Source organism: Protopterus annectens, chromosome 10.part0, assembly GCF_019279795.1.
Source record: "Protopterus annectens isolate FY-2018-M chromosome 10.part0, PAN1.0, whole genome shotgun sequence".
NCBI lineage: Eukaryota > Metazoa > Chordata > Ceratodontiformes > Protopteridae > Protopterus > Protopterus annectens.
The window spans coordinates 921,269,463-921,295,921 of record NC_056744.1 but is presented as its reverse complement, the minus strand read 5'-3'; the positions used below and the strand labels follow the sequence as shown (position 1 = coordinate 921,295,921).

Here is a 26,459-nt window from a genome sequence, read left to right as displayed (position 1 = left end):
GACAAGCTCAAAAACTCTGCAACACAAAAAGGATACAGTACAGTATGATCGGTGAGCTCAGTCAGTCTCTAAAGACAGGAACGAGATATGTGGTGGATGGGGGAAGCAGAGTATTGTAGAGCTTTGGGATGGAAGCACATGAAAAAAGACCAAGGTCAGATCTGGTTGAAGCTGGAGCAGAAAAGACATCGGATCTTGAAGCCACTGGAGTGGCTCACTTCACAGGGGCCTGAATACCTAGTATAGTTACTATGACAGCAAAAATTAGCGAAACATCTACTACTTAATAAAACTGCCACCTGGCAAAGTTTATAAATGTGAGCTGGCTTGGAAAGGTATCAGTGTTTGAACAGAATCTCAAACTTGCAAAGGAGAAACCTTCCTGAAAATAGTCTAATTTTATACAGCCAAACATCCCCACTGCAACACTTCATCTCAACATTTTCAGTTAATCAAAATGCATTACATTTGTTTTACAGCTCTTAAGAGGAAAAAAATACAAACAGTGCAAATATTTCAACAGACAGATGAAAGATGAAGTTGCAGAAAGCATGACAGAAAACTTAGTAAACTCACTATTTAAAGAGAAACCAACACACTCACACCCATCTCAGCAGTAAACATAGGGCAGGAAAGCCAGTATGCTTCCCACCAAAGTAGCACATTTCAGCATTTTTGGTTTTACAGAATACCACTTTTAAACATGTGTTTTACAATACTGCAGTATAATCTGCATTCATGACGCACCATTTTTTCACACCCAGGTAAAGAACAACAGGAATTTAGAAGCACAGTGGAACAGAAAACTAACAAGAGAAGAGAGAAAAAAAGCAGCAGAGAGAGACAGAAGAGGTGAATATAGAGCTACAGAAGAGTTTATTGAGCATGCTACAGAGGCAAGCAAGCAGAATACACACACAAAATGAAATTAACGAATGGCAAACCTCCCAACTTTTGTTAGAAAATTAATTTTAATTGTGCCGCTTCCAAACTATACCAATTTCTTTTTACATATCTAAAGATGTAAAAACTCAACTAATATAGAAAATATACATGACCATTTTTTTACACAGACAACAGAATCTGTAAAATAAGTACATCAAGCTCAAAAAAATCTTGGTCTATTTAAAATAACTAATTCTGAAGTTCTTTCCTACAGAAGAACCTTCCTTAGATTTGACAGGTAGATTCTGAGCCATGTTTATTATTATTATAAAGTCTGATTTCTGTTTTTCTCAAATACAAAATACTTGAATTGATATATTAAAACTGAATATTACAATGCAAGGTAACTTAAGACTAAAGGCACATAAACTTTGGTCCCACCTGGTTGTCAGCTTAATAAAACATGCCTTGAATTAATATCACTGCAAACATTTTGCAGCATGTTTCCACTAACTTTCAAAAACATGCACTGGTGTCTAAACTAACTAGACCAGTCTCATATGATCTGAAGTCTGCAACCATGTTTCAAATCATAATTACAAACAAAATATACTGTGTTTATGTACACATTCGTATGTGTACACATGCAATACACGCAGACACACTGGAAAGCAAATAAGCCATATCAACTATAATTAAAAAAAAAAAAAATCTGCCACAAGCAACACAGTACTTAGTGATGATGCTGACAATACACCACACAATGTACAAAAAGTTTTTTTTTTTAAGATTCCACTGCTTTTTCAGAGACATGGGAAGGACTAAGGAGTTTGTTTTCCCTTTCTATCATAAAAAAGGGGGACCCTCCAATTTAAGCTGCACAAAACAGGTGGAAATGTTCTTCAAACAATCAGACCTGATTTCTACATTCAAAATGTATTTTAATACCACTAATGGGACACAAGCATGTGAAAATGTGAACCAATAAAGCACATGTCCATATTCCCATTTGTGGCCTCAACATACACTAGCCAAGATGAACATTTACATAAGCATACAAAACTAAATGAAACATCTAACAATCTACAGAAAATCAGAAAATAAAATTAAACTTATCCTTTGTTTTTTTTTTTTTTTTAAACACCCCAGCTCAGAAACTGGTTACATTCCCTTAAACAATGTGCCCCAAAGTTATGCATTCTTAACATTTAATGCAGCTGTACCAATTATCAACTCCCTTTTAAGGCACGTGTCTACTAATCCAAATAAAAAGGGATTAAATTTCCACAGTGGTATAAATAAATGAAAACTAGTGATGGTTTGCCTAAATGATGCATGAAATACAGCCTCTGCTTTCATTGCTGCATTTTATGAAAGTTTACAATTCAACATAACAGAATGATTGATACAAAACATTTACTCTGGTCCCAACTATCAAACAAGTTAACAACACTTATTTGTCACAATGAACAGCGCAGCATGTTCTGCTCTCTCTTCGCTCTCCTCTTTTTCATCAAGAGATTAAATTGTTGACTTGGAAAAAGAAACTCTCAGGTGGTGGTTGTCTCCAAGATTGTAATTATGAAGCTCAATCAAGGCTTGGATTGCTTCCTCTACAGATCCCATCTGAAGAAGTGCCATTTTGTGATCTCTTCTGAAACAAATTTCAGCGTTAGGAAATAAAATGATGCAGTAACACTTGCAAAGCATTTGATCTTTACCAGAAAGCTGCAACTAACTATCCTAAGCAACATTCACAGTGGACCAGTGCATTTAGCTTTATTACAGAAAAAAATATTCACCCACACATTAAATTTCAACATTCAAAGAATACAAACACATTATGGCTGTTCCACCACATTTAAAACAGAATGCAGGCTGTGAATTAAGTCTTTGAAAGTTGTGTAAGATACACTAAAATTTATTAGTACTATAGTTTGTATGGACTGGAAAGAAAAACTGCTTCCCACTACAACCTTCTGTTAAAATGGGGGTCCCCGTTATTCAACTGATGCCTCAGCATCCTAGGATTTAAAGGCTCTTTAGTCAGCTTTACTACATAATTTCACTGTCCAGCACTCCAAAATTCATCTATTTTGGAACTCTGATGGCCTTTTCTGGAGCATATCCCAAAAGATCATTATAACACTTATTAAATATTAATACTGACACACTGAAAATCTACAGAGCTGAGAACATAGCAAAGTTAGTTAAAATGTACAGTTGTGTACACTTACCATAAATGTATATGTTAGAGTGTATTCACTATTGCAGTCATCACACTAGAGTCATCTGCTGCAGGTAGCCCTCACTTGGCCCGAATAATAGAGTCTTGGGATTTCTGCGTCGGATGCTGTTGCCTCTTCCATGATGTCAGAGGTATAAAACAAGTAGCCGATGCCATTACATCAGTTTTTCTTGCCCTGGATGCCAGGAGCCCCACAACTAAGAAGCTATTACATGGTGTGGAACATCTCCAGTAAAATGTAAATACTCCTGCCATAAAACACGGCCAAAGAGAGGATAGATAAAAAGGATACAGAAAGCCAGGGGGCTGGAGGGAGGGAAACCAGGACTGCAACAGTGAATACACTAGAGCATCAACATTTATGGTAAGTGTAACACAACTGGACTATGTTCTTTGTGTTTCACTGTTGCAGTCATCACACTTGGGTTGATTCCCAAAGCTGAGGAAGGGTGGAGGCAGTCAAGAAGTGTTGGGGCTGGCTAGCAGGCCTTGTAAGACTGCTGTAGCAAATCCAGCTCTGGATTTAGAAAAAATAGGTAAGTGGTAATGCTTGGTGAAGGTGTGTACAGAACTCCAGGTTGCAGCTACCAGGATGTCCCTGGTGGGGACCCCCCTGAGAAATGCTGTAGAGGTTGAAATAGCTCTAGTGGAATGAGCTCCAATCCCCAGAGGGGTAGGTTTTCTGTGGTGCTTGTAGCAGAAATGGATGCAGCGTGCTATCCATTTGGAAATGGTTTGCTTCGAAATGACCTTGCCCTCTGCCCCTGTAGCAAAGCTGACTAGTAGCTGGTCAAATTTTCTGAAAGGCTCAGTCCTGTCAAGGTAGAACCTGAGCTGTCTGTGCATGTCCAAAGAGTGCAGGATCCTTTCCCCTCTATTCTGAGGATTAGGGAAAAAGGATGGCAAATGGATGGATTGGTTTTAAAGCCACACTGGATACCACCTTGGGCATAAAGGAAGGGTTAAGTCCTGAGGGAAACCCTGTCGGCATGGAAAATAATGAAGGGCTCCATCGCCATTAGTGCCTGTAACTCAAGACACTCTTCTTGCTGAAGTAATAGCTAGAAGTAAAGCGGTTTTCCAAGAGAGCAATTTTAACTCTGCTGAAGCAGCAGGTTCAAAAGAGGGAAGTGTGAGCTTTTCCAGTACAAAGTTAAGGTCCCAGGCTGGGGTGGGAGCTCTCCTAGGGGGCCTTAAATTGATAGCTCCTCTCAGGAACTACTTGATGAGAGGGATAGAAAAGAGGGGAGGCTCAGTATTATAATGAGCTGAGATGGCAGAGGCATGAATCTTAATGGATGAGAAGGATAGGCCTCTGTGGAGCAGCTCTGATAGGTAATCAAGGATTTGAGGTAAGTTGGGCACAGCTGTGTCCTTTCCCTGAGACTGACTCCAAGAACAATATCTTTTCCATTTTTTAACATAGGATTTCCTAGTACTAGGCCTTCTGGCCTCAAGGATGACGTCTAGTACCTGTTTGCTGAGGGATGCTGGTGGTGTGTTCATGGGATAAGCCAGGCTTGCAAGGTTTAGGGTTTTGCAGCTGTGGATGCAAAATCTGTCCCTCCTGCTAAGACAGCAGGGAAGGTGTCTGATGTAGGTGCCAGGGTGGCACTGCATAGGAGTGGGAACCAGTGCTGGAGTGGCCAGTCTGGTGCAATAAGGAATGCCCTTGGCCTGTCCTGTATGATCTTGAGTAGTACTTTTGAGAGGAAGGGCAGAGGAGGAAAGGCAAAAATTGAGAGGTTTTCCCATGTAAAAGACAGAGCGTCCACTGTCCAGGCTCTGCTGTGAGGGTTCCTGGTGCAAAATTTGTTCAATTGGTGGTTTTGGGGGGAGGAAAAAAGGTCCACCTGTGGAGTTCCCCACCTCTGGGTTAGAAGTTTGAATTAACTGGGTTCCAGTTTCCACTCGTGAGGGTACAGTAGACTTCTGCTTAAGTCTGCCAGTGAATTTTGCTTGCCTGGCAGGAATTGAGCTTGTAGGTGCACTTGGATCCTCAAGGCTGTGTTCCACAGAGCCATGGCTAACCTGCAGAGTGGGTAATAATAACTCCCGCCCTGCTTGTTTATGTACCACATAACTGTGGTGTTATCTATCAGGAGTTGTCCTGGAAGGATAAGATTATTTGAAGACTGTCAGAGCATTCTGTACAGCTAGCATCTCTTTTTGATTGATATGCAGGTGAATTTGTCCTGGGCTCCATTTGCCTTGAATGCATTTGCCTGCCATGTGAGCCCCCCATGCATAGTCTGATGCGTCTGTTGTCAGGGTTTGGGCGGCAGGGGGTTGAGTGAAAGGGAGTCCCTTGTTGTGGTTGCAAGCCTCTGCCCACCACAGGAACTCTGTCCTTAGGCAAGGAATGATAGGAATCACTATTTCCAGGTCCTGAGAGGGTTGACACTAGAGACTTTTTAAGTACCACTGAAGTTTCCTCATATGCAGTCTTGCATACGGAATTAGTAGAATGCAAAAGGCCATGAACCCTAGGGCTTGCAGTATTTTTCTTGCAGATAGCTGGGTTTGGGTGGCCAGTAGTTTGAAGTAATTTGTCAAATAAACCTGCTCTTCTAGAGTGAGGAAAGCCATCTGGGAAGTTGTGTTCAAGCGTGCTCTCAGGAATACAATCAGATGCGATTTCTTTTTGTTGATGGTATACCCCAGAGAAGTTAGGAGTCTCTTTACAAACGTCAGGTGCTGAAGTAGCAATTCCTGACTGTCCGCCTAAATCAGGCAATCATCCTAGTATGGGTAAATTTGAATATTTCTCTGCCTACAGTATGCAATGGCTGGAGCCAGGCACTTTGTGAATACCCTACGTGCAGTAGATAAGCCAAAGGGAAGTGCAGGGAACTGATAGTGCATAGAGCCTGCCCTGAAACGTAGTCATTTGCTGCAAGATTCCCTTACAGGGATGTGCAGATAAGCTTCTTTTAAGTCTAGGATGACTAGCCAGGAGTCCTTGGATAGCATAGGAAGCAGCTGCTGGAGTGTAAGCATTTCAAATTTTGTTACCACCAGGAAGGTGTTGAGAGTTGACAGATCCAGAACAGTCTTATTGGAATAGACTGAATAGCAGATACTGAGAAGAGAAAGTACTTGCTTTTGGGCCTCTGCCCACTGGTTTGCAGGAAGGTCTGGCATCCGCTTGGGGTTGGCAGTGAGTGAAAGTAGAATCTGTATCCCTGGGATACAATGTTTTAAGACCTATCGGTCCTGGGTAATATACTCCCAGTTTTTTGCATGCAGGGTTAGTTTTCCTCCTACGTGTGCAAGTACTTGGGCATAACTGGGAAGGATGAGAGACAAGTCATTGTAAACTTTTTCCATAAGGGGGTGGCTTACCGCTCCCTATTTTTGAGGAGGGAGCACTCCATTGTTTAGATCTGTGCATACCCAGAGACTGTAGTCTTTGTGGTGTGCTGCCCCTGGGTTTGGGCTGAGAAGGTCTGGGAGGGACTGGAAAGGACCAGTTTTTGGAAGTCCAATGCCTACTGAATCTATTTGGCTGTACCTGTAAGAAACCTTTAACAGTTTGCATAGTTTTAGCTTTTTCCTCCATATTTTTAAGAACAACTTCTGCTTTTGAGCCAAACAAACATTCTTGGTTTAATGGAGCATTTAGTAATTTTGCTTTGACATGGTCTGGCAAGATTTGTTCCTTCAGTCAAGCATGCCTTCTCAGAACAGACCCAGTGACAGCAGCCCTGCAAGATGCTTCTAAGGCATCAAAACCACACTGCAAAGTATGTTTACCAACTTGGTTTGCAGACTGCATTAACTCTTGTAAGTCTTTATTTTCTGCACAATCAGTAATCAACAACATTTTTTGTTTAATCAGTTCCATAATATGCTGCTAGTAATTCAACATGTGAAACTGGCAATTGCATGAGTTGCAGAGGTATATACCTTCTTAACCCAATCTGTCTAGAGCCCTAAAATCCCTGTCCAAAGGGGTAGGGGTTTGGCTGTAGTAGCCTTAATACCCTTAGGTCCCTGGGAAATGGTCTCTGGATCCGCAGTGGGATTTTTAAAGAGAAATTTGTGAGAGTCAGGTACTCTGTAGTACCTATCAGGCTTTCTAGGAACTGGTGATAAAGTATCAGGGGTAAGACTGGATTCCATGAAGACATCTACAATATCCACGACAGGGGGGTGTATAGCTAGAGGCCTATGCTGAGGCAAGTCTAAAAAATCCCAAGTCTCTTTTTGGACTGAGGGTAGTCCTGGCATTCCCAGCAGAAATGCTCTCTTAGGGTATGCAAGGTTTCCTCTGTATCTGAATCCTCATAGGTAGATAAGGGTATGTCCTGGTAATCACAGGGGTCAGGGTCATCACACTCATGGTCTGTAGAATCAGAAGGAAAATCAATTCTTTGTCTTTTAAAGAGGGGAAGGCTGGATTTTCCTAATTAAAGTAATAAGGTCTTCAGCCATTCTAAGCATTTGTTTCTGTGGCATGGGAGCTTGAGAATACACTTTGGTCATCTGTTTCCTAGGCGTAGTGCGAACTCTGGGCCTGAGAAATTCGGTAGTTTTAGTCATTAATGAAGTAGTCTGTTTAATATGAACATCGGAAGGTCTAAATACATAGTCAGAAGCCAGTGCCTGCACAGTGGCTCCGGACTAATCCAAAGTAGAGACATCCACAGGTTCCATAGTCGAAGAAGCATCTCGTGGCATACAGGACTCCGAATGGGTCTCAGTAGAGGCCTGCGAATCTGTAGAAGCGGGTAACAGGGGCTGCGAAAGCGCCCGAGTACTGGTGGACTGGCGACTAGCTTAAAGGAAGAGTCATCGGCAGTTTTGGACCTATGTGGTCTGTCTCTGTTTTTATCCTTGCATTTTTTCAGAAGATCGGTAGTCGGATGACTTATTGAAACCATTCCGGAATACGGAGAACGAGCACGAAAGAATTTAGAGACAAAAACAGCCCAGCGATGAATAGTTCGGGCGTTGAACAAGGCACAAAACCGACAGTGAGAGACGTCATGGTCTGGGCCTAAACAGGTGACTCAATAAGAATGAAAATCTCTGTGACTTATTTGCTTTCCAAAGGCAAGACAATTGTTAACTTTTCCTGACATCGGTTAGAGCAAAAAAAAGCATCTCCAACGGGGTACTTAGCTTTAGAAGACTTCAGATTTGAAGCTCGAAGAATGAAAATTTCAGGTACAGGCCGACTGGCACATGCGAACCGCTTCTGCTTTGGGCTCCCTCATGGCAAGAAAAGTTGATGTAATGGCGTCAGCTGCATGTTTTATACCCCTGACGTCATGAAAAGAGGTGACAGCATCAGACGCAGAAATCTCAAGACTCTGGTATTCAGGCCGACCTAGGGCTACCTGCAGGCAGATAACCAAAGTGTGATGTCTGCAACACTGAAACACGAAGAACATCAGCAGCTGTGAAAGAAGACGGTTTGTGTCGAGAATCGGTAGTGCGAAGGACTTCCTTTTAAGCCGGTGCCTGCTCATTGGCTCCAGACCCATCCAAAGTAGAGACGACCACAGGATCCTTAGTCGAAGAAGAGTTTTGTAGTATACCGGAATCCGAAAGGGTCTCGGTTGCGGCCTGCGAATCAACTGAAGTGGGCATCAGGGGCTGCGAAAGCGCATGAGTACCAGAGAACTGACTAGCTTAACGGAAGCATCGTCGGTAGGTTTGGACCTGTGCGGTCTGTCTCTATCTTTACGTTTTTTTTAGAAGATCTGCTGTCGGATGGCTTACCGAAGCCATATCGGAATTCGAGGACTGTAAGCAAAAATATCTGGCTACAATAAGGGCCTGACGACAGATAGTTCTGGCGTTGAACAAAGCATAGAAGTGACAACGGGGGATGTCTTGGTCTGGGCCTAAACAAGTGACGAAGTAAGAGTGGAAGTCTCGGTGAGGTATTTGCTTTTCACAGGCGAGACAATTTACTTATTCTGACATCTGTTAGTGCAAAAAAAAAAAAAAAAAAAAAAGATCCCCAACAGGGTACTTATCTTTAGAACACTTCAACTTCAATTCGGTAGACGAAAAGTACAGTTTTGTACCTACCATAAATGTAGATGTTCGAGTGCTAATACAGCTGCAGTAATCACAGATGGGTTTTCAGCCGTCAGGCGGTCCCTCGGTCGGTCGAATTCCAAAGTCTTGGTCCGGCGTCGGTTGTCGTCGCTTACTCTTCTGACGTCAGGAAGGCCAGAGTATATAAGACACAGCCGACGCTATGTTCTTCAGTCTTTCTTGCCCCAGATGTCAGGTGCCCCCAAAAGGAAGGCAATACATAAGTAAAGCTTATCCACATATGCAAGCAATGCAATGTAATGCAAAATCAGTGTAAGCAAGCAAATAAAACATAACAGGATAACCCAGTCAGGAGGTATGAAGAGGTTGTTAGGCCCCATGCCCTAACCAAGAGGGGAAGGAGGGAGGAACTGTACTGCAGCTGTATTAGCACTCGAACATCTACATTTATGGTAGGTACAAAACTGTACTATGTTCATCGTGCATACAGCTGCAGTAATCACAGATGGGTAGAGTCCCAAAGCTATGCATAGGGTGGTAGGTACTATGAGGAACTGGGTTGAGCCAGAATGACCTGCAAAACAGCAGTGGCGAAGCCTGCTCTTGTTCTGGAGTATAAGGACAGGTGGTAGTGTTTTGTGAAGGTATGTACAGAACTCCAAGTGGCTGCCTCCAAAATATCCTTAGTAGGCACACCACTGAGGAAGGCTGTAGAGGTGGCTGTGGCCCTGGTGGAGTGAGATCTGATACCAGTAGGGACAGCTTTCCCATGATAGGAGTAACAAAATCGTATGGAGTGGCCAATCCACTTGGAAATGGTCTGTTTGGTAACTGGTTTCCCTTGAGCCCCTACGGCATAGGACACAAAAAGTTGTTCTGATTTCCTGAAGGACTTTGTTCTGTCCAAATAGTAACGTAGCTGCCTATGGATGTCTAAAGAGTGAAGCAGCCTTTCCCCTTTGTTTTGAGGGTTAGGATAAAAGGTAGGTAGGTGTATGGCTTGGTTTAAGGCTACCCTGGATACCACTTTTGGCATAAAAGATGGATTAGTACGCAGGGAAACCCTATCCTGATGGAAGATGAGAAAGGGCTGCACCGCTATGAGGGCCTGTAGTTCAGAAATCCTACGAGCTGAAGTGATGGCCAGAAGGAAAGCTGTTTTCCAGGACAAATATTGCAGATCTGTTGAGGCAGCAGGTTCAAAGGGAGGCAATGTTAATTTTTCTAGTATGTAATTAAGGTCCCAGGCTGGTATTGGTTGCTTCCTTGGGGGTCTTATATTCTTAGCCCCTCTGAGGAACTGCCGTAAGAGAGGGTGAGAGAATAAAGGAGGATCCGTGTTGAATTCTGCAGAAATGGCTGAGGCGTGTATTTTAATGGAAGAAAATGAAAGTCCACTGTTCAGCAGTTCAGCTAGGTACTGTAAAACCTGAGGCAAGTTCAATTTTCTAGGGTCTTGTCTTCTTTTCTCATTCCAGCAGCAAAACCGCTTCCATGTTGCGGAGTAAGCTTTTCTTGTAGATGGTCTTCTGGCCTCCAAAATGACATCCTGCACCTCCTTGGAGAGTAGAGTCTGATGTGGTGTTAAGGAATTTTCCATGCAGCGAGGTTGAGTGTTTTCAGCTGACTGTGAAGGGTTTTGTAGCTGTTCTGCGTCAGCAGAAGAGGTATTAGAGGCAGGCACCAGGGAGGAGTATGTGTTAGGCTTCTCAGGAGTGGATACCAGTGTTGCCTTGGCCAGTCTGGAGCAATCAGTATCATCCTCGGTTTGTCTGTTCTTGCTTTCAAAAGCACCTTGGGCAGAAGAGGCAGAGGTGGGAATGCATAAACTATCCATGTTGCCCAACTGAATGAAAGGGCGTCCACTTTCCAGGCCTTTGGATGGAAGGTCCTTGAACAAAACTTTTTCAATTGATGGTTCCTGTGGGAGGCAAAGAGATCTATGTCTGGCCTCCCCCACGCTTGGATTATCTCCGTAAACACCTGTGGATGCAGCTTCCATTCGTGTGGATCTGTCATATTCCTGCTCAGAGTGTCTGCCAGTGTGTTTTCCAGTCCTGGCAAGTACTGTGCTTGAAGTTCGATTTGTCTTTCCAGAGCCAAGTTCCAAAGAGTCATGGCTAGTCTGCACAAGCGGTATGAGTGTGTTCCTCCTTGTTTGTTTATGTACCACATTACTGTGGTGGTGTCTGTTCTTATCAGTAATTGTCCTGGATGTAGGAAGTCCTTGAAAGCTGTAATTGCATTTATTACTGCTAGCATTTCTTTTTGATTGATGTGAAGGTGCTTTTCCTTTTGGGACCATCTGCCCTGAATGCACCTGTCCTTCATGTGCGCCCCCAGGCGTAATCTGAGGCGTCTGTGGTTATGACTTGTTTTGCTTGAGGCTTGCAGAATGGAAGGCCTGTGTTTACTTGACATGCTTGGGCCCACCATAGAAATTCGTTTTGCAGACATGGAATTATTGGTATAATTGCTTCCAAGCTGTGACTGTGTTGAGACCATAGATTTTTTAGGTACCACTGAAGTTTCCTCATATGCAGCTTTGCACATGGGATTAGAAGAATGTAAGATGCCATGAATCCCAGAGCCTGCAGGATTTTCCTTGCAGTAAGCCTGGTACTTTTTGCTAGTGTTTTGTAGTACTGAGATAATTGCCCTTGTTTTTCTGACGTAAGGTATGCCATCTGGGTGTTGTGTCCAAGCTGGCACCCAGGAAGGTTATTTTCTGAGATGGTGTTAGCCTTGATTTCTCCTTGTTGATGGTGTATCTCAGAGAAAGCAGTAACCGTGTCACATATGCCAGATGTTCCAGTAGTATTTGTTTGCTGTCCACTTGGATCAGGCAGTCGTCCAGATAAGGGTAAATTTGTATCCCTTGAAGTCTGCAATAGGCAATCACTGATGCCAGGCACTTTGTGAATACTCTGGGTGCAGTAGATAAGCCAAAGGGCAATGCAGAGAATTGATAGTGGATTGAACCTGCAAGAAATCTGAGGTATCTTCTGCAGCTTTGTCTGATTGGGACATGCAGGTATGCCTCCTTGAGGTCCAATGTTACCAGCCAAAACTCCTTGCCCAGCATGGGAAGAAGTTGCTGTAATGTGAGCATCTTGAATTTTGGTGCAGTAGAAATGTGTTTAGGATGGATAAGTCCAGAATGGGTCTCCAGCCGGTTCCTTTTCTTGGTACCAGGAAGAGTCTTGAATAAAAACCTTGACCTTGTTGGTGCGTAGGTACCTTTTGTATAGCTCTCATGTTTAGGAGCTTTGAAATTTGCAGTTGTGCCTCTACCCTTTGATTTTGTGGTAGGTTTGGCATGCCTCTCATTTTTGGAAGAGTGTGAAATTGTAATTTGTAGCCTCTGTTTATAATGCCCAGAATCCATTTGTCTGTTGTGACAATATGCCAATTGTTTGCAAATAATGCTAGTTTCCCTCCCAAAGGTGCTGCCAGCTGAGACTTGCTTGGCATGGAAATGAGGGAGTCATTGGGTTTGCTTCCTGTATTGTTGTGCACTGTCTTCACCACCTCTTGGTGCTGGAGATTGCCATTGTCTGCCTCTATATGATCCTTGTGACTGCCCTCTGCCCCTTGTGCGTCTGTATCTACCTCTTTGGGGCTTGTCAGTGGCTGGAAAAGACCAGTTTTTTGAAGGCCAATTCCTGCTAAATCGTGGTGGTTGGACCTGTAAGAAAGCTTTGACAGTTTGCATAGATTTGGCTTTTTCTTCCATTTTTCGTAGTATATCCTCAGCATTAGTACCAAAAAGTACATCCTTTTGTAAAGGAGCATCAAGAAGTTTAGCTTTCACATGATCAGGCAAATTTTGTTCCCTAAGCCAGGCATGTCTGCGAATGACTGATCCTGTAGCAGCCGCTCTACTGGAGGCCTCTAGGGCATCATAACCACATTGTAAGGTGTGTTTACCCACTTGTTCGCACTATGCATCATATCCTGTAACTCTTTTAAATCTGGTTGTTCAGGTTGAGACATTTTGTTTTTAATTGTGATAACAGGAACTGTTGATATTTAATCATATGAAACTGGCAGTTTAAGGCCCTCATGGCTAGGGTGGCGAGGTATATACCTTCTTACCCCACCTTTCTAGAGATCTAGATTCCCTTTCTGCAGGAAGTGGATTCTTGGCAGTGGAGGCCTTTAATCCCTTAGGGCCTTGTGAAATGGTTTCAGGGTCAGCATTATGGCCTTTGTAAAGAAATTGGTGAGAACTGGGTACTCTGTAATATCTATCAGGCTTTACTGGTGCAGGAGGCAGAGAATCAGGATTAAGACAAGCCTCCGAATAGACATCATCCAGTACCTCCAAAACAGGGGGTATAGCCAGTGGTCTGTGCTGAGGTAACCAAAGAAATTCCCTAAGTCTTTTCTTGGAATCTGAAAAGTCTTGGCCTTCCCAATGGAAGTGTTCCCTCAAGGTGTGCAAGGTTTCCCCAAAGAAAAATCCTCAGGGGGATACAGAAGGAATGGACTGTTCTGCATCCGAATCCTCAAAAGGGGAGTAAGAGTGTTCCTCTGCATCAGAATGCTCTGATAAAATGGATCCCTGATCAGAAGAGGGGGATTCTTCCTCCACTCTGGGTCTCTTGTCAGGAGGGGGCTGAGAACCTCTGATGAGAGTTATTATATCCTCAGCCATTTTAAGCATCTGTTTCTTAGGCATGGGTCCAGGAGATGGGCCTTGAGCAGCAGGCCTAGTGTGATGCCTGGCTGCTTTGGATTTAGTAAAGGCCTTAATAGAAAAAGAAGATGAAGGCCTAAATACACCATGGGTGGAGGTGGATCTGTCCACATTAGTAGGCTCGACATAAGCCGGGGCTTCGGTTGCAGTCTGGGAAAGGGCCGATGACCCGGCGGTCTCGGGTACAGAAGACACCGCCAAAGGAGTGTCGTCGGTAGTCAGGGACTGCAAAGGCGTCTCGCTGAGAACCGGACCACGTGTAGCCTGTTTCGGCGTGGTGTCGGTGGAGACCGGGCCTCGCGTGTCGGTCTTTTCCTTGCGTTTTGGATAAACGGAAGTCGGAGAGTCCGACGACATTTTATAGTCAAAAGCTCTACCAAAAAAGTGTTGGGCGAACTCCGCCCGACGCTTGATAGTGGTTTATTGAAGGTAGCGCAAAAGCAACAGCCCGAGACGTCGTGGTCTGGGCCCAAACAAAGTATGCAAAGGGAATGGAAATCTTTATGCGGTATTTGCTTCCCACAAGAAATACAATTATTAACTTTCTCTGACATCGGTCTGAGGCAAGAAAAGTTTCCCCAACGGGGTACTTAGCTTTAATGAAGACTTCGGTTCCAAATATTTGCGTAAATCAGGAGCTGGCCGACCGGCACTTGCGAACTGCTTCTGCTTCGGGCACCGCGCGGCAAAAAAGACTGAAGAACATGGCGTCGGCTGTGTCTTATATACTCTGGCCTTCCTGACGTCAGAAGAGTAAGCGACGACAACCGACGCCGGACCAAGACTTTGGAATTCGGCCGACCGAGGGACCGCCTGACGGCTGAAAACCCATCTGTGATTACTGCAGCTGTATGCACGATGAACATCTCAGGTAGTGGCCGACCAGCACTCGTGCGAACTGCTTCTGCTTCGGGCTTCACAGCAAGAAAGATTGATGTAATGGCATCGGCTGCCTTACTTTATACTCCTGACGACCTGACGTCAGTCCTCAAGCGACAGCAACCGATGCAGAAATACTAAATCTCTGGTATTCGGGCTGACTGAAGGCTACCCTGGCAGGGATAACCCAAATGTGATCACTGCAACAGTGAAACATACTCCATGTCATTAATGTTCAGAAAAATGCTCTGGGGAGGGGATGAGAGGGGAGAAAGCTAACTCTAAGTAAAGAAAACTTTTCTTTTCTTATGAGTACTATACTTGTCATGTATGGTTTTCTTTCCATGCTTTAAGTATACTGGGGATTGTAAACAGGTGCAGCTGTTTTTCTTTTTCTCCTCTCATATCTCCTTACACAGTTTTTAGAAATATAGGCAATGCAAAGCACAAAAAAAGCCTGGTTAAAAAGGCATGACAAAGTTAAAATTAATGTGCTTTTTTCATTCTTGCATGGGAAAATTACTGTATTAAGGCCCTTAGATTGATGAGTTTTAAGAGAGAAGTAAATTAAAAAGAAACTTGAATATTATGAGGCTTTGTTCTAGCAAATACATGTATAATTAGTAGCAATTCTGCAGCTGATCCTCATGTTTCCATTGTAGCAAATCTGCAGCTGGTATTCATGTCTCCATGGAAACAGTCTGATGAAGAGAAACTGGCTGTCTGGTTCTCATGTCACCATGGAGACAATCTGATAAAGAAACTGGAAACAATCTGGTGGAAGGGGACTGGCTCAGGAAAAAAAAAAAAGAGAAATGGGCTAGGACATAATGTTCTCTGAAAGAAAACAGAAATTAGCTAGCTAAGACAATGTTATCTAAAAGATGGGAAGGCTTTAAAGATGAGACAAAACCAATTAGACGGAGTAAAATTCTCAGTTTTTTTAATGCAATGGGGATACTAATATAAACAGGTGTTTTTTTCTTTTTCTTCCTTCTGTCTTTTTCTTTGTTCAGTGTCAGGAAATGTAGACATTGCAGTAAAAAAAATGAGGAAGAAGAGAAGTGGGGGGGGGGGGGCAGGTCTGGTCAAGAGACTATGACAAAAGAAAAATCAGTGTGCTTTTTCCCATTACTGCATAGTGAAATGACAGGGAGTTAAGACCCTTAGCATTATCCAGTAACAAGTTTATTATAAAGGATGTAAATGAAAAAGCACGTTGAATATTATAAATCTTTTTTTCTGGTAAACAATGTGTCCTTAGCAGCTTTGCGTCTATTTTGCATGTCTCTAGAAGACAATTTGATAAAGAGAAATGGCTCGGAGAAAGTGTTTACTGAAAGTATTCCAGTGTTTTCTCAGTTGGGAGAGCTATAAAGATAGACAAAGTCAAATAGCACTCTCTAATACAGGCTGTACCATGATTCTTAGCATGACTAACATTTCTTTTTGGTTAACTTTAGCATGTCTGTGTGGCTATTAACACGGAACTTTTGTTCTTATTAAGAAGCAAAAACTTCAATATTTTAAGATGTACATAGTTGTGTGTCGTATTAAGTTAATATTTTGTTGGGGGATTGTTTGTTCTGTCTGAGGGCCTTCAAACAAAGAAAAGGTTATAAAAGATGTGGCATAGGATCAAATGGATAGGACAAGAAAACTGTACAAAAGACCAACCTGCCAAACAGTATATGCATGTAAAATACAGTTGTGTACACTTACCATAAATGTAGATGTTGGAGTGTATTCACTGTTGCAGTCATTACATTTGGGTTATCTACCTGCAGGTAGCCCTCAGCCGGCCCGAATATCAAAGTCTTGGATTCCTGCATCGAATGCTCTCTCTTCTTCCATGACATCAGGTCGTCAGGGGGTATAAAACATGCAGCCGACGCCATTGCATCAGTTTATCTTGCCCCACATGTCAGGTGCACCCATAATGGGAAGCAATTATATGTTAGGTTTCACCTCTAACAAAAAGCAAATACACCAGAAAGCTTAAATACACCAAACAAGAAGGAAGGTAGAGCCAAGAGAAGACAGGGGAGGCTGAAGGGAGGATAACCAGGACTGCAACAGTCAATACACTCGAACATCTACATTTATGTAAGTGTACACAACTGTACTATGTAATTCGTGTTTCACTGTTGCAGTCATTACATTTGGGTAGATTCCCAAAGCTAAGGAAGGAAAGAGGAAGTTAGAGAGCATTAGGGCCAGCTATTAAGCCCTGCAAAACTGCAGTGGAAAAAACAGCTCTGGATTTAGAAAAAATAGGCATGTGGTAATGCTTTGTGAAGGTATGCACAGAGCTCCAGGTAGCAACTTCTAGGATGTCCCTGGTAGGGACCCCTCTGAGAAAGGCTGTAAAGGTAGATGCAGCCCTGGTGAAATGTGATCTTATCCTCCGTGGGGTAGGTTTTCCATGGAGCTTATAGCAGAAATAAATGCAATGGGCTACCCATTTAGAAAGGGTTTGCTTTGAAATGGCCTTCCCCTCTGCCCCTGCAGCAAAGCCAACTAGCAGCTGTTCATATTTTCTGAGAGGCTTAGTCCGGTCGAAATAAAATCTAAGTTGTCTGTACATGCCCAAAGAGTGCAGAATTCGTTTTTTTTTTGTGGCTTCGGGAAAAAAGGTAGGCAAATGAATGGACTGATTAAGGGCCACACTAGACACCACCTTGGGCATAAAGGAAGGATTGGTCCTTAGGGAAACTTTGTCTGGATGGAAGATAATGAAGGGCTCCACTGCCACGAGGGTCTGTAATTCAGGCATTACTCTTGCTGAAGTGATGGGCTAGAAGGAAGGCTGTTTTCTAAGAAAGGAATTTCAACTCTGCAGTTGCAGCTGGTTCAAATGAAGGGAGAGTGAGCTTTTCCAATACAAAGTTAAGGTCCCAGGCTGGAATAGGGGCTTGCCTGGGGCGTGGGGTCTTAATTTTTAGCCCCGCCGAGGGATTGCTTTAACAGGGTGAGAGAAGAGAGGTGTTTCAGTATTATGTGCTGAAAAGTACAGTTTTGTACCTACCATAAATGTAGATGTCCGAACTGGATAGCATCTGCAGTCATAACAAGTGGGTTGTCCTGTCGTCAGGCAGCCCTGCAGTCGGCCGGATTCCAAAGTCCGGGTCCGGCTTCGGCTGATGTCGCACTCCACCCGACGTCATCTCTGGTCGTCTTCGGGTATAAAAGCATCAGCCGACGCCATTTTCCTCAGTGTTTCTTGCCCCAGATGCCAGTAGCCCTCTTGCAGGCTAAAATTTGGACAGATGCCAATGTTTCCAAATAGATAGAGGTAAACACAACAATAAGCATGTATGTACATATATACAAACAAATACACCATAAAAGACTCCCCCCCAACAGCTAGCTATTAGGAGGGTAAACACCCTAGGAGTACCACAGAGGGGAAGGAGGGAGGGTAATCCTGACTGCAGATGCTATCCAGTTCGGACATCTACATTTATGGTAGGTACAAAACTGTACTATGTCCTTCATGGATGCATCTGCAGTCATAACAAGTGGGTAGAATACCATAGCCAACTAGGGAGGAGGATAAAAGTAGATTATGGTGTGTTTAGGATCCCTTGCAGTACAGCAGTGGCAAACCCTGCTCGGGATCTGGAATAAAGAGGCAAATTATAATGCTTGGCAAATGTATGCACGGAGGTCCAAGTAGCCGCCTCAATAATGTCTTTGGTTGCCACTCCTCGTAAGAAGGCTGTGGTAGTGGCTGTTGCCCTTGTAGAATGAGGTCTTATGTTCTGTGGAATTGGTTTTCCATGGAAGGAGTAACAGTATCGTATGCAATTTCCTATCCATTTGGAGATTGTCTGTTTGGAAATAGCTTTTCCTTCCCTTCCTGCTGCATAGGCTACAAAGAGTTGGTCAGTCTTTCTGCTATTTTTGTTCTGTCCAAGTAGTAGCGTAGCTGTCTATGTACATCCAAGGTATGCAGTATTCTTTCCCCTCTGTTTTGTGGGTTGGGAAAGAAGGTAGGTAGGTGGATTGCCTGGTTTAAAGACACTCTGGATACCACCTTGGGCATAAATGTTGGATTAGTCCTCAAGGACACTCTATCTTGGTGGAAGATTAGGAAGGGTTGCACTGCCATTAAGGCCTGTAGTTCTGAAACCCTCCTTGCTGAAGTAATTGCCAGTAGGAAAGCAGTTTTCCATGACAGGTGTTGTAGGTCTGCTGTTGCTGCTGGTTCAAAGGGTGATGGTGTCAACTTTTCTAGCACAAAGTTTAAATCCCAAGCTGGTAATGGTGGTTTCCTTGGAGGTTTTACATTCTTGATTCCTCTGAGGAACTGCCTGAGCAAAGGGTGCGAAAAACAGGTGGATCAAAGCTGTATTCTGCTGAAATAGCTGATGCATGTATCTTGATGGAGGAGTAGGACAGGCCTGAATGAAGAAGTTCGCCAGATACTCCAGAATGTTAGGTATATCTATGTTTGACACATCTTTTCCTCTTTCCGTACTCCAAATGACAAACCTTTTCCATTTTCCAGCATAGTTCCTTCTTGTTGAAGGTCTGCGTGCTTCAAGAATAATGTCTTTAACTCTTTGGGAAAGTTCTGGATTAGCTGCTGCTATGTGATGTTCCATGCAGTCAGTTGCAGCGTTTTTAGGTTTGGATGTATGATGCTGTAGTTGTTCTGAGTTAACATCAAAGGCATCAGTGGTATTGGCCACATATTGTTCCGAGACATGCTCTTCAGTAGTGGGTACCAGTGTTGTCTTGGCCAGTTTGGAGCTATCAGGATTATCCTTGGACGTTCTTTCCTTATTTTTAGCAGTACCTTGTGTATCAAAGGAAGAGGTGGGAATGCATATGCTGTTAGGCCTTTCCAGTTGAAGGAGAGTGAGTCCACTTTCCATGCTAATGGGTGGAATGTCCTTGTGCAGAATTTTTTGAGCTGGTAATTGAGAGGTGATGCAAATAGGTCTATCTGTGGCATTCCCCATTTCTTCGAGATGGTCTTGAAGATGTCCGGGTGCAGCTTCCATTCGTGGGCATCCAGTGGTTCTGCTTAATATGTCTGCCAGAGTATTGTCTTTCCCTGGTACAAATATTGCCTGTAACTGAATGTTGTAGCTGAGTGCCAGGGTCCACAGCTCCAAGGTCATTCTGCATAGGGGTATGAATGAGTGCCTCCCTGTTTGTTGATGTACCACATGACTGTGGTGTTGTCTGTCCTTATCATCAACTGGCCCTCTTTGAGAAATGGTTTGAACTTTTGGATTGCCAGTTTTACTGCCAGCATTTCTTTTAGATTGATGTGCAGGTGAAGTTGATCCTGTGTCCACAATCCTTGCACGCATTTGTCCAGCATGTGGGCCCCCATCCTAGGTCTGAAGCGTCTGTTGTGATGGTCTGGCTTGGTTGACATCTGCGAAAGGGTAGGCCTGGGTTTGACTGGCATGCCTGAGCCCACCATAGGAACTCCTGTTTTAAGCATGGAATTAGTGGGATTTCTGTTTCTAGACTGTGTCTGTGTTGGGACCATAAATTCTTTAGGTACCACTGTAGTTTCCTCATATGTAGTCTGGCAAATGGGACCAAGATTATGCATGATGCCATGAAGCCCAAGGCCTGTAGAACTTTTCTTGCTGTTAACTTGTTCAGCTTTGTTAGTGCCAAGAAGTAAAGAGGAAGTTCTTATTGTTTTTCTGTAGTCAGGAATGCCATTTGTTGTACTGTGTCCAATTCCGCGCCCAAGAAAGTCCTTGTTTGGGATGGTATCAGTCTTGACTTTTGTAAATTGACTGTGTATCCCAGTCCTTGTAGCAAGTAAATGACCCTTTGTAAATCTGTTGTCAGCTTGCTTTTGTTGTCCCCTTGTAGCAGGCAGTCGTCCAGGTATGGGTAAATTTGAATTCCCTGTAGTCTGCAATGGGCGATTACTGATGCCAGGCATTTTGTGAATACTCTGGGCACTAGATAAGCCAAAGGGCAATGCTGAGAATTGATAGTGCTCTGATCCTGCAAGAAATCTGAGGTATCTTCTGCAGATTGGTCGGATGGGGACGTGCAGGTATGCCTCCTTGAGATCTAGAGTTACCAGCCAAGACTCCTTGCCCAGCATGGGAAGAAGTTGCTGTAGGGTCAGCATTTTGAATTTTGGGACAATGATATATGTATTTAAGGTGGACAGGTCGAGAATTGGTCTCCAACTTTTATCCTTTCTTGGAACTAGGAATAGTCTGGAGTAGAACCCCTTTCCTTGTTCTGCTGTTGGCACTCTTTCCACAGCTCTCATGTTTGCTAACTCCATTATCTGGCGTAGAGCCTCTGTTTTTTGATTTGGAGGTAGATTTGGCATTCCCCTTTTGACTGGTAAAGTGTGGAAGTGAAACCGGTAACCTTGATCTATGGTTTGTAAAATCCACTTGTCTTTTGTTATGTAGTGCCAGTTCTTTGAAAATAAGGTTAACTTTCCGCCTAGAGGGGCTGCTATTTGTTCCCTGGTAGGCAGATTTAGGATTAAGTCACTGCGGTTGTGCTGATGTAGTGGCAGTGGCTGTGTCTGTGCCTCTGTTGTTACCTTGCCACTGTCGTCCTCTGTAGGCACCTCCTCTGGATTGGTTTCTGCCTCTGGAACGTCTATTTCTACCCCTTTGAAATTTTGTGGAGTCAGGAAAGGACCAATTTTTGGCAGGCCAGTTCCTGCTAAACCTTAGGGGTTGAACCTGCAAGAAATCTTTAACAGTTTGAACAGATTTTGCCTTTTCTTCCATTTTCTTCATAACCTGCTGGGCAGGTGTACCAAACAAACTTGTCTTGTCCATAGGAGCATCTAGCAACTTAGCTTTAACATGATCCGGTAAAGCTTGTTCCTTTAGCCATGCATGCCTTCTTATCACTGTGCCTGTCATGGCTGATCTAAATGAAGCCTCCAGTGCATCATAGCCACATTTTAAGGAATGGTTGCTAACCTGTTGTATGTTATTTACCATCTCTAATACATATTTCTTATCAAGAGATTCATCAGTGGTTAATTTTTTAGTTAACTGATCAAGCATAAACTCTTGGTATTGTATCATGTGAAACTGACAGTTCAAAGCTCTAGCTGAGAGAGTAGCTGAAGTGTAGACCTTTTTACCCCATCTGTCTAGTGACCTAGCTTCCCTTTCAGAAGGAATAGGGTTTTTAGCTGTGGTCGCGGCTACTGCCTTGGGACCCTGGGATATAGTTTCTGGGTCTGCAAGTGGGGCCTTGTAAAGGTGGTGATGAGTATCTGGCACCCTGTAAAATCTGTCTGGTTTGGCAGGGGCTGGGGGTAAAGAATCTGGAGCGGAGCAAACATCATTGAAAGCATCATCCACCACAGAGAGAACAGGAGGTATAGCTAAGGGCCTGTGCTGTGGGAGGAGCAGAAAGGTCCTAAGTCTTTTTCTGGAGTCTGAAAAATCCTGTTGCTGCCGTTGGAACTGTTCTCGCATGGCATGCAAGGTTTCCCCAAAGGAGAATTCTTCTGGCGGGGAAGCAGCTGGAATGGATTCTTCAGCATCCGAATCTTCAAAATTGGAGAAGGGAGCCTCAGGCTGATCAGTTATATCTGATTCATCAGCAGAATCATCAGTAGAAACTGGCTCAGGGGGCTCTGCCCTAGATCTCTTCTCAGGGGGCTGAGAGGCCCTATCTGGGTGAGGTTGAGATCCTCTAATTAAAGAAATTAAATCTTCTGCCAAAGAAAGCATTTGAGAACTAGAAGAGGGCCTGGAAGTGGGGGGTTTAACAGGCACTGATTTAGTAGTCTTGGCTGCTTTAGCCCTGGCGAAGGCCTTAATGGACATGGCAGCTGGAGGCCTAGCAGCACCACGTGCTGGGGTAGAGACATCCAAGGGATGGTGTCTGATAAGTCCACCACCGTAGTGGGTAAACTTTCTGAGGTCGATTCAAGAGTTGTAGCAGGGGCCTCAGTTGTTAGAATAGGTTCAGCTGTACTTTGAGCAGTTTTCTCGGTTTCGCCGAAACCGAGACACTCATGATTTGCTTTACCGTGGTTTCGGCGAAACCGCGGACCGCATGTCGGTCTTTATCTTTGCGTTTTGGGGGTAGTTGGAGGATCCGACGGCATAATGTACGCAAAATCAGTACCGAAAAACTGTTCAGCAAACTCCGACCGACGCCTAAGCGTTCGTCGGTTAAAAGAAGCACAGGCCGAACAGGCTGCTACGTCGTGGGCTGGGCCTAAACAAGGCAGACAGTATGAGTGGAAATCTTTATGAGGTATTTGTTTCCCACAGGTTAAACAATTGTTAACTTTTTCTGACATCGGCTGAGGCAAGAAAGAGTCCCCAACGGGGTACTTAGCTTTAGAAGTCTTCGAAGTAGTATTCGGTAGAAGTAATCTCTGGATCCGACCGACCGGCACTTGCGAACAGCTTCTGCTTCGGGCGCCACGCGGCAAGAAAGACTGAGGAAAATGGCGTCGGCTGATGCTTTTATACCCGAAGACGACCAGAGATGATGTCGGGTGGAGTGCGACATCAGCCGAAGCCGGACCCGGACTTTGGAATCCGGCCGACTGCAGGGCTGCCTGACGACAGGACAACCCACTTGTTATGACTGCAGATGCATCCATGAAGGACATCTGCAGAGGCATGAATTTTAATTGAGAAGGATAGGCCGTTGTGGAGCATTTCTGTTAAGTACTGAAGAATATGAGGTAAACTGGGCACTGTAGTGCCCATACCCTGGGTTTGGCTCCAGAAACAGTATCTTTTCCACTTTTCAGCATATGACTTTCTAGTACTAGGGCTCCTTGCTTCCAGAATGACGTCTAGCACCTGCTTAATGAGGGATGCTATTGGGGAGCTCAAGAAATTAGCTAGGCAGCAAGGTTCAGGGTTTGAAACTGAGGGTGCAGAATCTGGCCTGCCTGCTGGGACAGCAGGGAAGGGGTCTGAGGTAGGTGCCATGGATTCAGCAGTATCATGCTGCGCAAGAGGGGGTATCAGTGCTGGCGAGGCCAGTCTGGTGCAATAAGAATTGTCCTTGGTTTGTCCTGTTTGATCTTTAGCAGAACCTTTGAGATGAGAGGCAGACCGGGAAAGGCATAAACCAAGAGGCTTTCCCAGGTAAAGGACAGGGCATCCACTTTCCGAGCTTGACTCTGGGGAGTCCTTGTGCAGAATTTGTCCAATTGGTAGTTCTGGGGGGAGGAAAACAGGTCTATCCCTGGAGTCCCCCATTTGTTCCTTAAGAGGTTGAATATTTTTGGTTCAAGTTTCCATTCGTGTGGGTCAATGAGATTTCAGCTTAGGTCGTCTGCCAGTGAATCTAGCTTGCCTGGCAGGAATTTAGCTTGTAGGTGCACTTGGTAGCTCAAGGCTGTGTTCCACAGAGCCATGGCTAATTTGCAGAGAGGGTACGAGTGGGTTCCCCCCTGCATGTACCACATAACTGTGGTGTTGCCCATCTTTACCAATAATTGTCTTGGAAGGATGCGGTCCTTGAAGGCTGTCAGGAAATTCTGTACAGCTAACATCTCTTTTTGGTTGATATGCAGGTGCATCTGACTCGGGTTCCATTTGCCCTGAATGCACTGCCCTGCCAAGTGAGCGCCCCATGCATAGTCTGATGTGTCTGTTGTTAAGGTTTGGGCGGCAGGGGGTAGATTGAAAGGGAGCCCTTTGTTGAGGTGGCGGGCCTCTGTCCACCAAAGGAACACTGTCTTTATATAAGGAATGATAGGAATCATTGATTCCATATCCTGAGAATGTTGACACCATAGGCTTTTTAGATAACACTGCAGTTTCCTCACATGCAGTCTTGCATATAGAATTAGTAGAAAGCAAGAGGCCATGAACCCCAGGGCTTGCAGAATTTTCCTTGCAGATAGCTGGGTCTTTGCGGCCAGTAGTTTGAAGTAGGCTGTCAAATGAAGTTGTTTCTCTGGTGTGAGGTAAGCCATCTGGGAAGATGTGTTCAAGCTTGCTCCCAGGAATACAATCTGTTGACAGGGTACTAGATTAGATTTATTTTCATTTATGGTGTACCCCAGTGAGGTTAAAAGTTTCTTTACAAATGCCAGATGTTTTAATAGCATGTCCTGGCTTTCTGCCTGAATCAGGTATGGGTATATATGAATATTTCTCTGCCTGCAAAATGCAATGGCTGAACTTAGACACTTTGTGAATACCTTGGGTGCAGTAGATAAGCCAAAGGGAAGTGCAAAGAAAGTACAGTTTTGTACCTACCATAAATGTAGATGTTCGAGTGCTAATACAGCTGCAGTAATCACAGATGGGTTTTCAGCCGTCAGGCGGTCCCTCGGTCGGCTGAATTCCAAAGTCTTGGTCCGGCGTCGGTTGTCATCGCTTACTCTTCTGACGTCAGTAAGGCCAGAGTATATAAGACACAGCTGACGCCATGTTCTTCAGTCTTTCTTGCCCCAGATGTCAGGTGCCCCCAAAACCGTACGCAGTGGCCAATCCACTTAGAAATGGTCTGTTTGGTAACTGGTTTCCCTTGAGCCCCTACGGCATAGGACACAAAAAGTTGTTCTGATTTCCTGAAGGACTTTGTTCTGTCCAAATAATAACGTAGCTGCCTATGGATGTCTAAAGTGTGAAGCAGCCTCTCCCCTTTGTTTTGAGGGTTAGGATTAAAGGTAGGTAGACAGGTGTATGGCTTGATTTAAGGCTACCCTGGATACCACTTTTGGCATAAAAGATGGGTTGGTACGAAGGGAAACCCTGTCCTGATGAAAGATGAGGAAGGGCTGCACTGCCATGAGGGCCTGTAATTCAGAAACCCTACGAGCTGAAGTGATGGCCAGAAGGAAAGCTGTTTTCCAGGACAAATGTTGCAGATCTGTTGAGGCAGCAGGTTCGAAGGGAGGCAATGTTAATTTTTCTAGTATGTAATTAAGGTCCCAGGCTGGTATTGGTTGCTTCCTTGGAGGTCTTATATTCTTAGCCCCTCTGAGGAACTGTCGTAAGAGTGGGTGAGAGAATAAAGGAGGATCAGTGTTGAATTCTGCAGAAATGGCTGAGGCATGTATTTTTATGGAAGAAAATGAAAGTCCACTGTTCAGGAGTTCAGCTAGGTACTGTAAAACCTGAGGCAAGTTCAATTTTCTAGGGTCCTGGCCTCTTCTCATTCCAACAGCAAAACTGCTTCCATTTTGCGGAGTAAGCTTTTCTAGTAGATGGTCTTCTGGCCTCCAAAATGACATCCTGCACCTCCTTGGAGAGTAGGGACTGTTGTGGTGTCAAGGAATTTTCCATGCAGCGAGGTTGAGTGTTTTCAGCTGACTGTGAAGAGTTTTGTAGCCGTTCTGAGTCAGTAGGAGAGGCATTAGAGGCAGGGACCAGGGAGGAGTATGTGTTAGGCTCCTCAGGAGTGGATACCAGTGTTGCCTTGGCCAATCTGGAGCAATCAGTATCATCCTCGGTTTGTCTGCTCTTGCTTTCAAAAGCACCTTGGGCAGAAGGGGCAGAGGTGGGAATGCATAAACTGTCCATGCTGTCCAACTGAATGAAAGGGCATCCACTTTCCAGGCCTTTGGATGAAAGGTCCTTGAACAAAACTTTTTCAGTTGATGGTTCCTGTGGGAGGCAAAAAGATCTATGTCTGGCCTCCCCCACGCTTGGATTATCTCTGTAAACACCTGAGGATGTAACTTCCATTCGTGTGGATCTGTCACATTTCTGCTTAGAGTGTCTGCCAGTGTGTTTTCCAGTCCTGGCAAGTACTGTGCTTGAAGTTCGATTT

General features: G+C 44.2%; 1 protein-coding gene across 4 annotated transcripts in view; it reads right to left on the bottom strand.

Moving 5' to 3' along the window:
* Nucleotides 1-853: 853 nt before the first annotated feature.
* Nucleotides 854-26,459, bottom strand: part of PTBP2 (polypyrimidine tract binding protein 2) — a 1,270,924-nt gene continuing 1,245,318 nt past the window's right edge. For 2 of the 4 annotated variants that reach the window (XM_044085703.1, XM_044085705.1), the window contains exon 13: nt 854-2,539. In XM_044085703.1, coding sequence (XP_043941638.1) covers nt 2,407-2,539 — 133 coding nt within the window. In that variant the 3' untranslated portion in view covers nt 854-2,406. The remainder of the gene's footprint in view (nt 2,540-26,459) is intronic. The other 2 variants (XM_044085704.1, XM_044085706.1) reach the window with 1 other exon arrangement.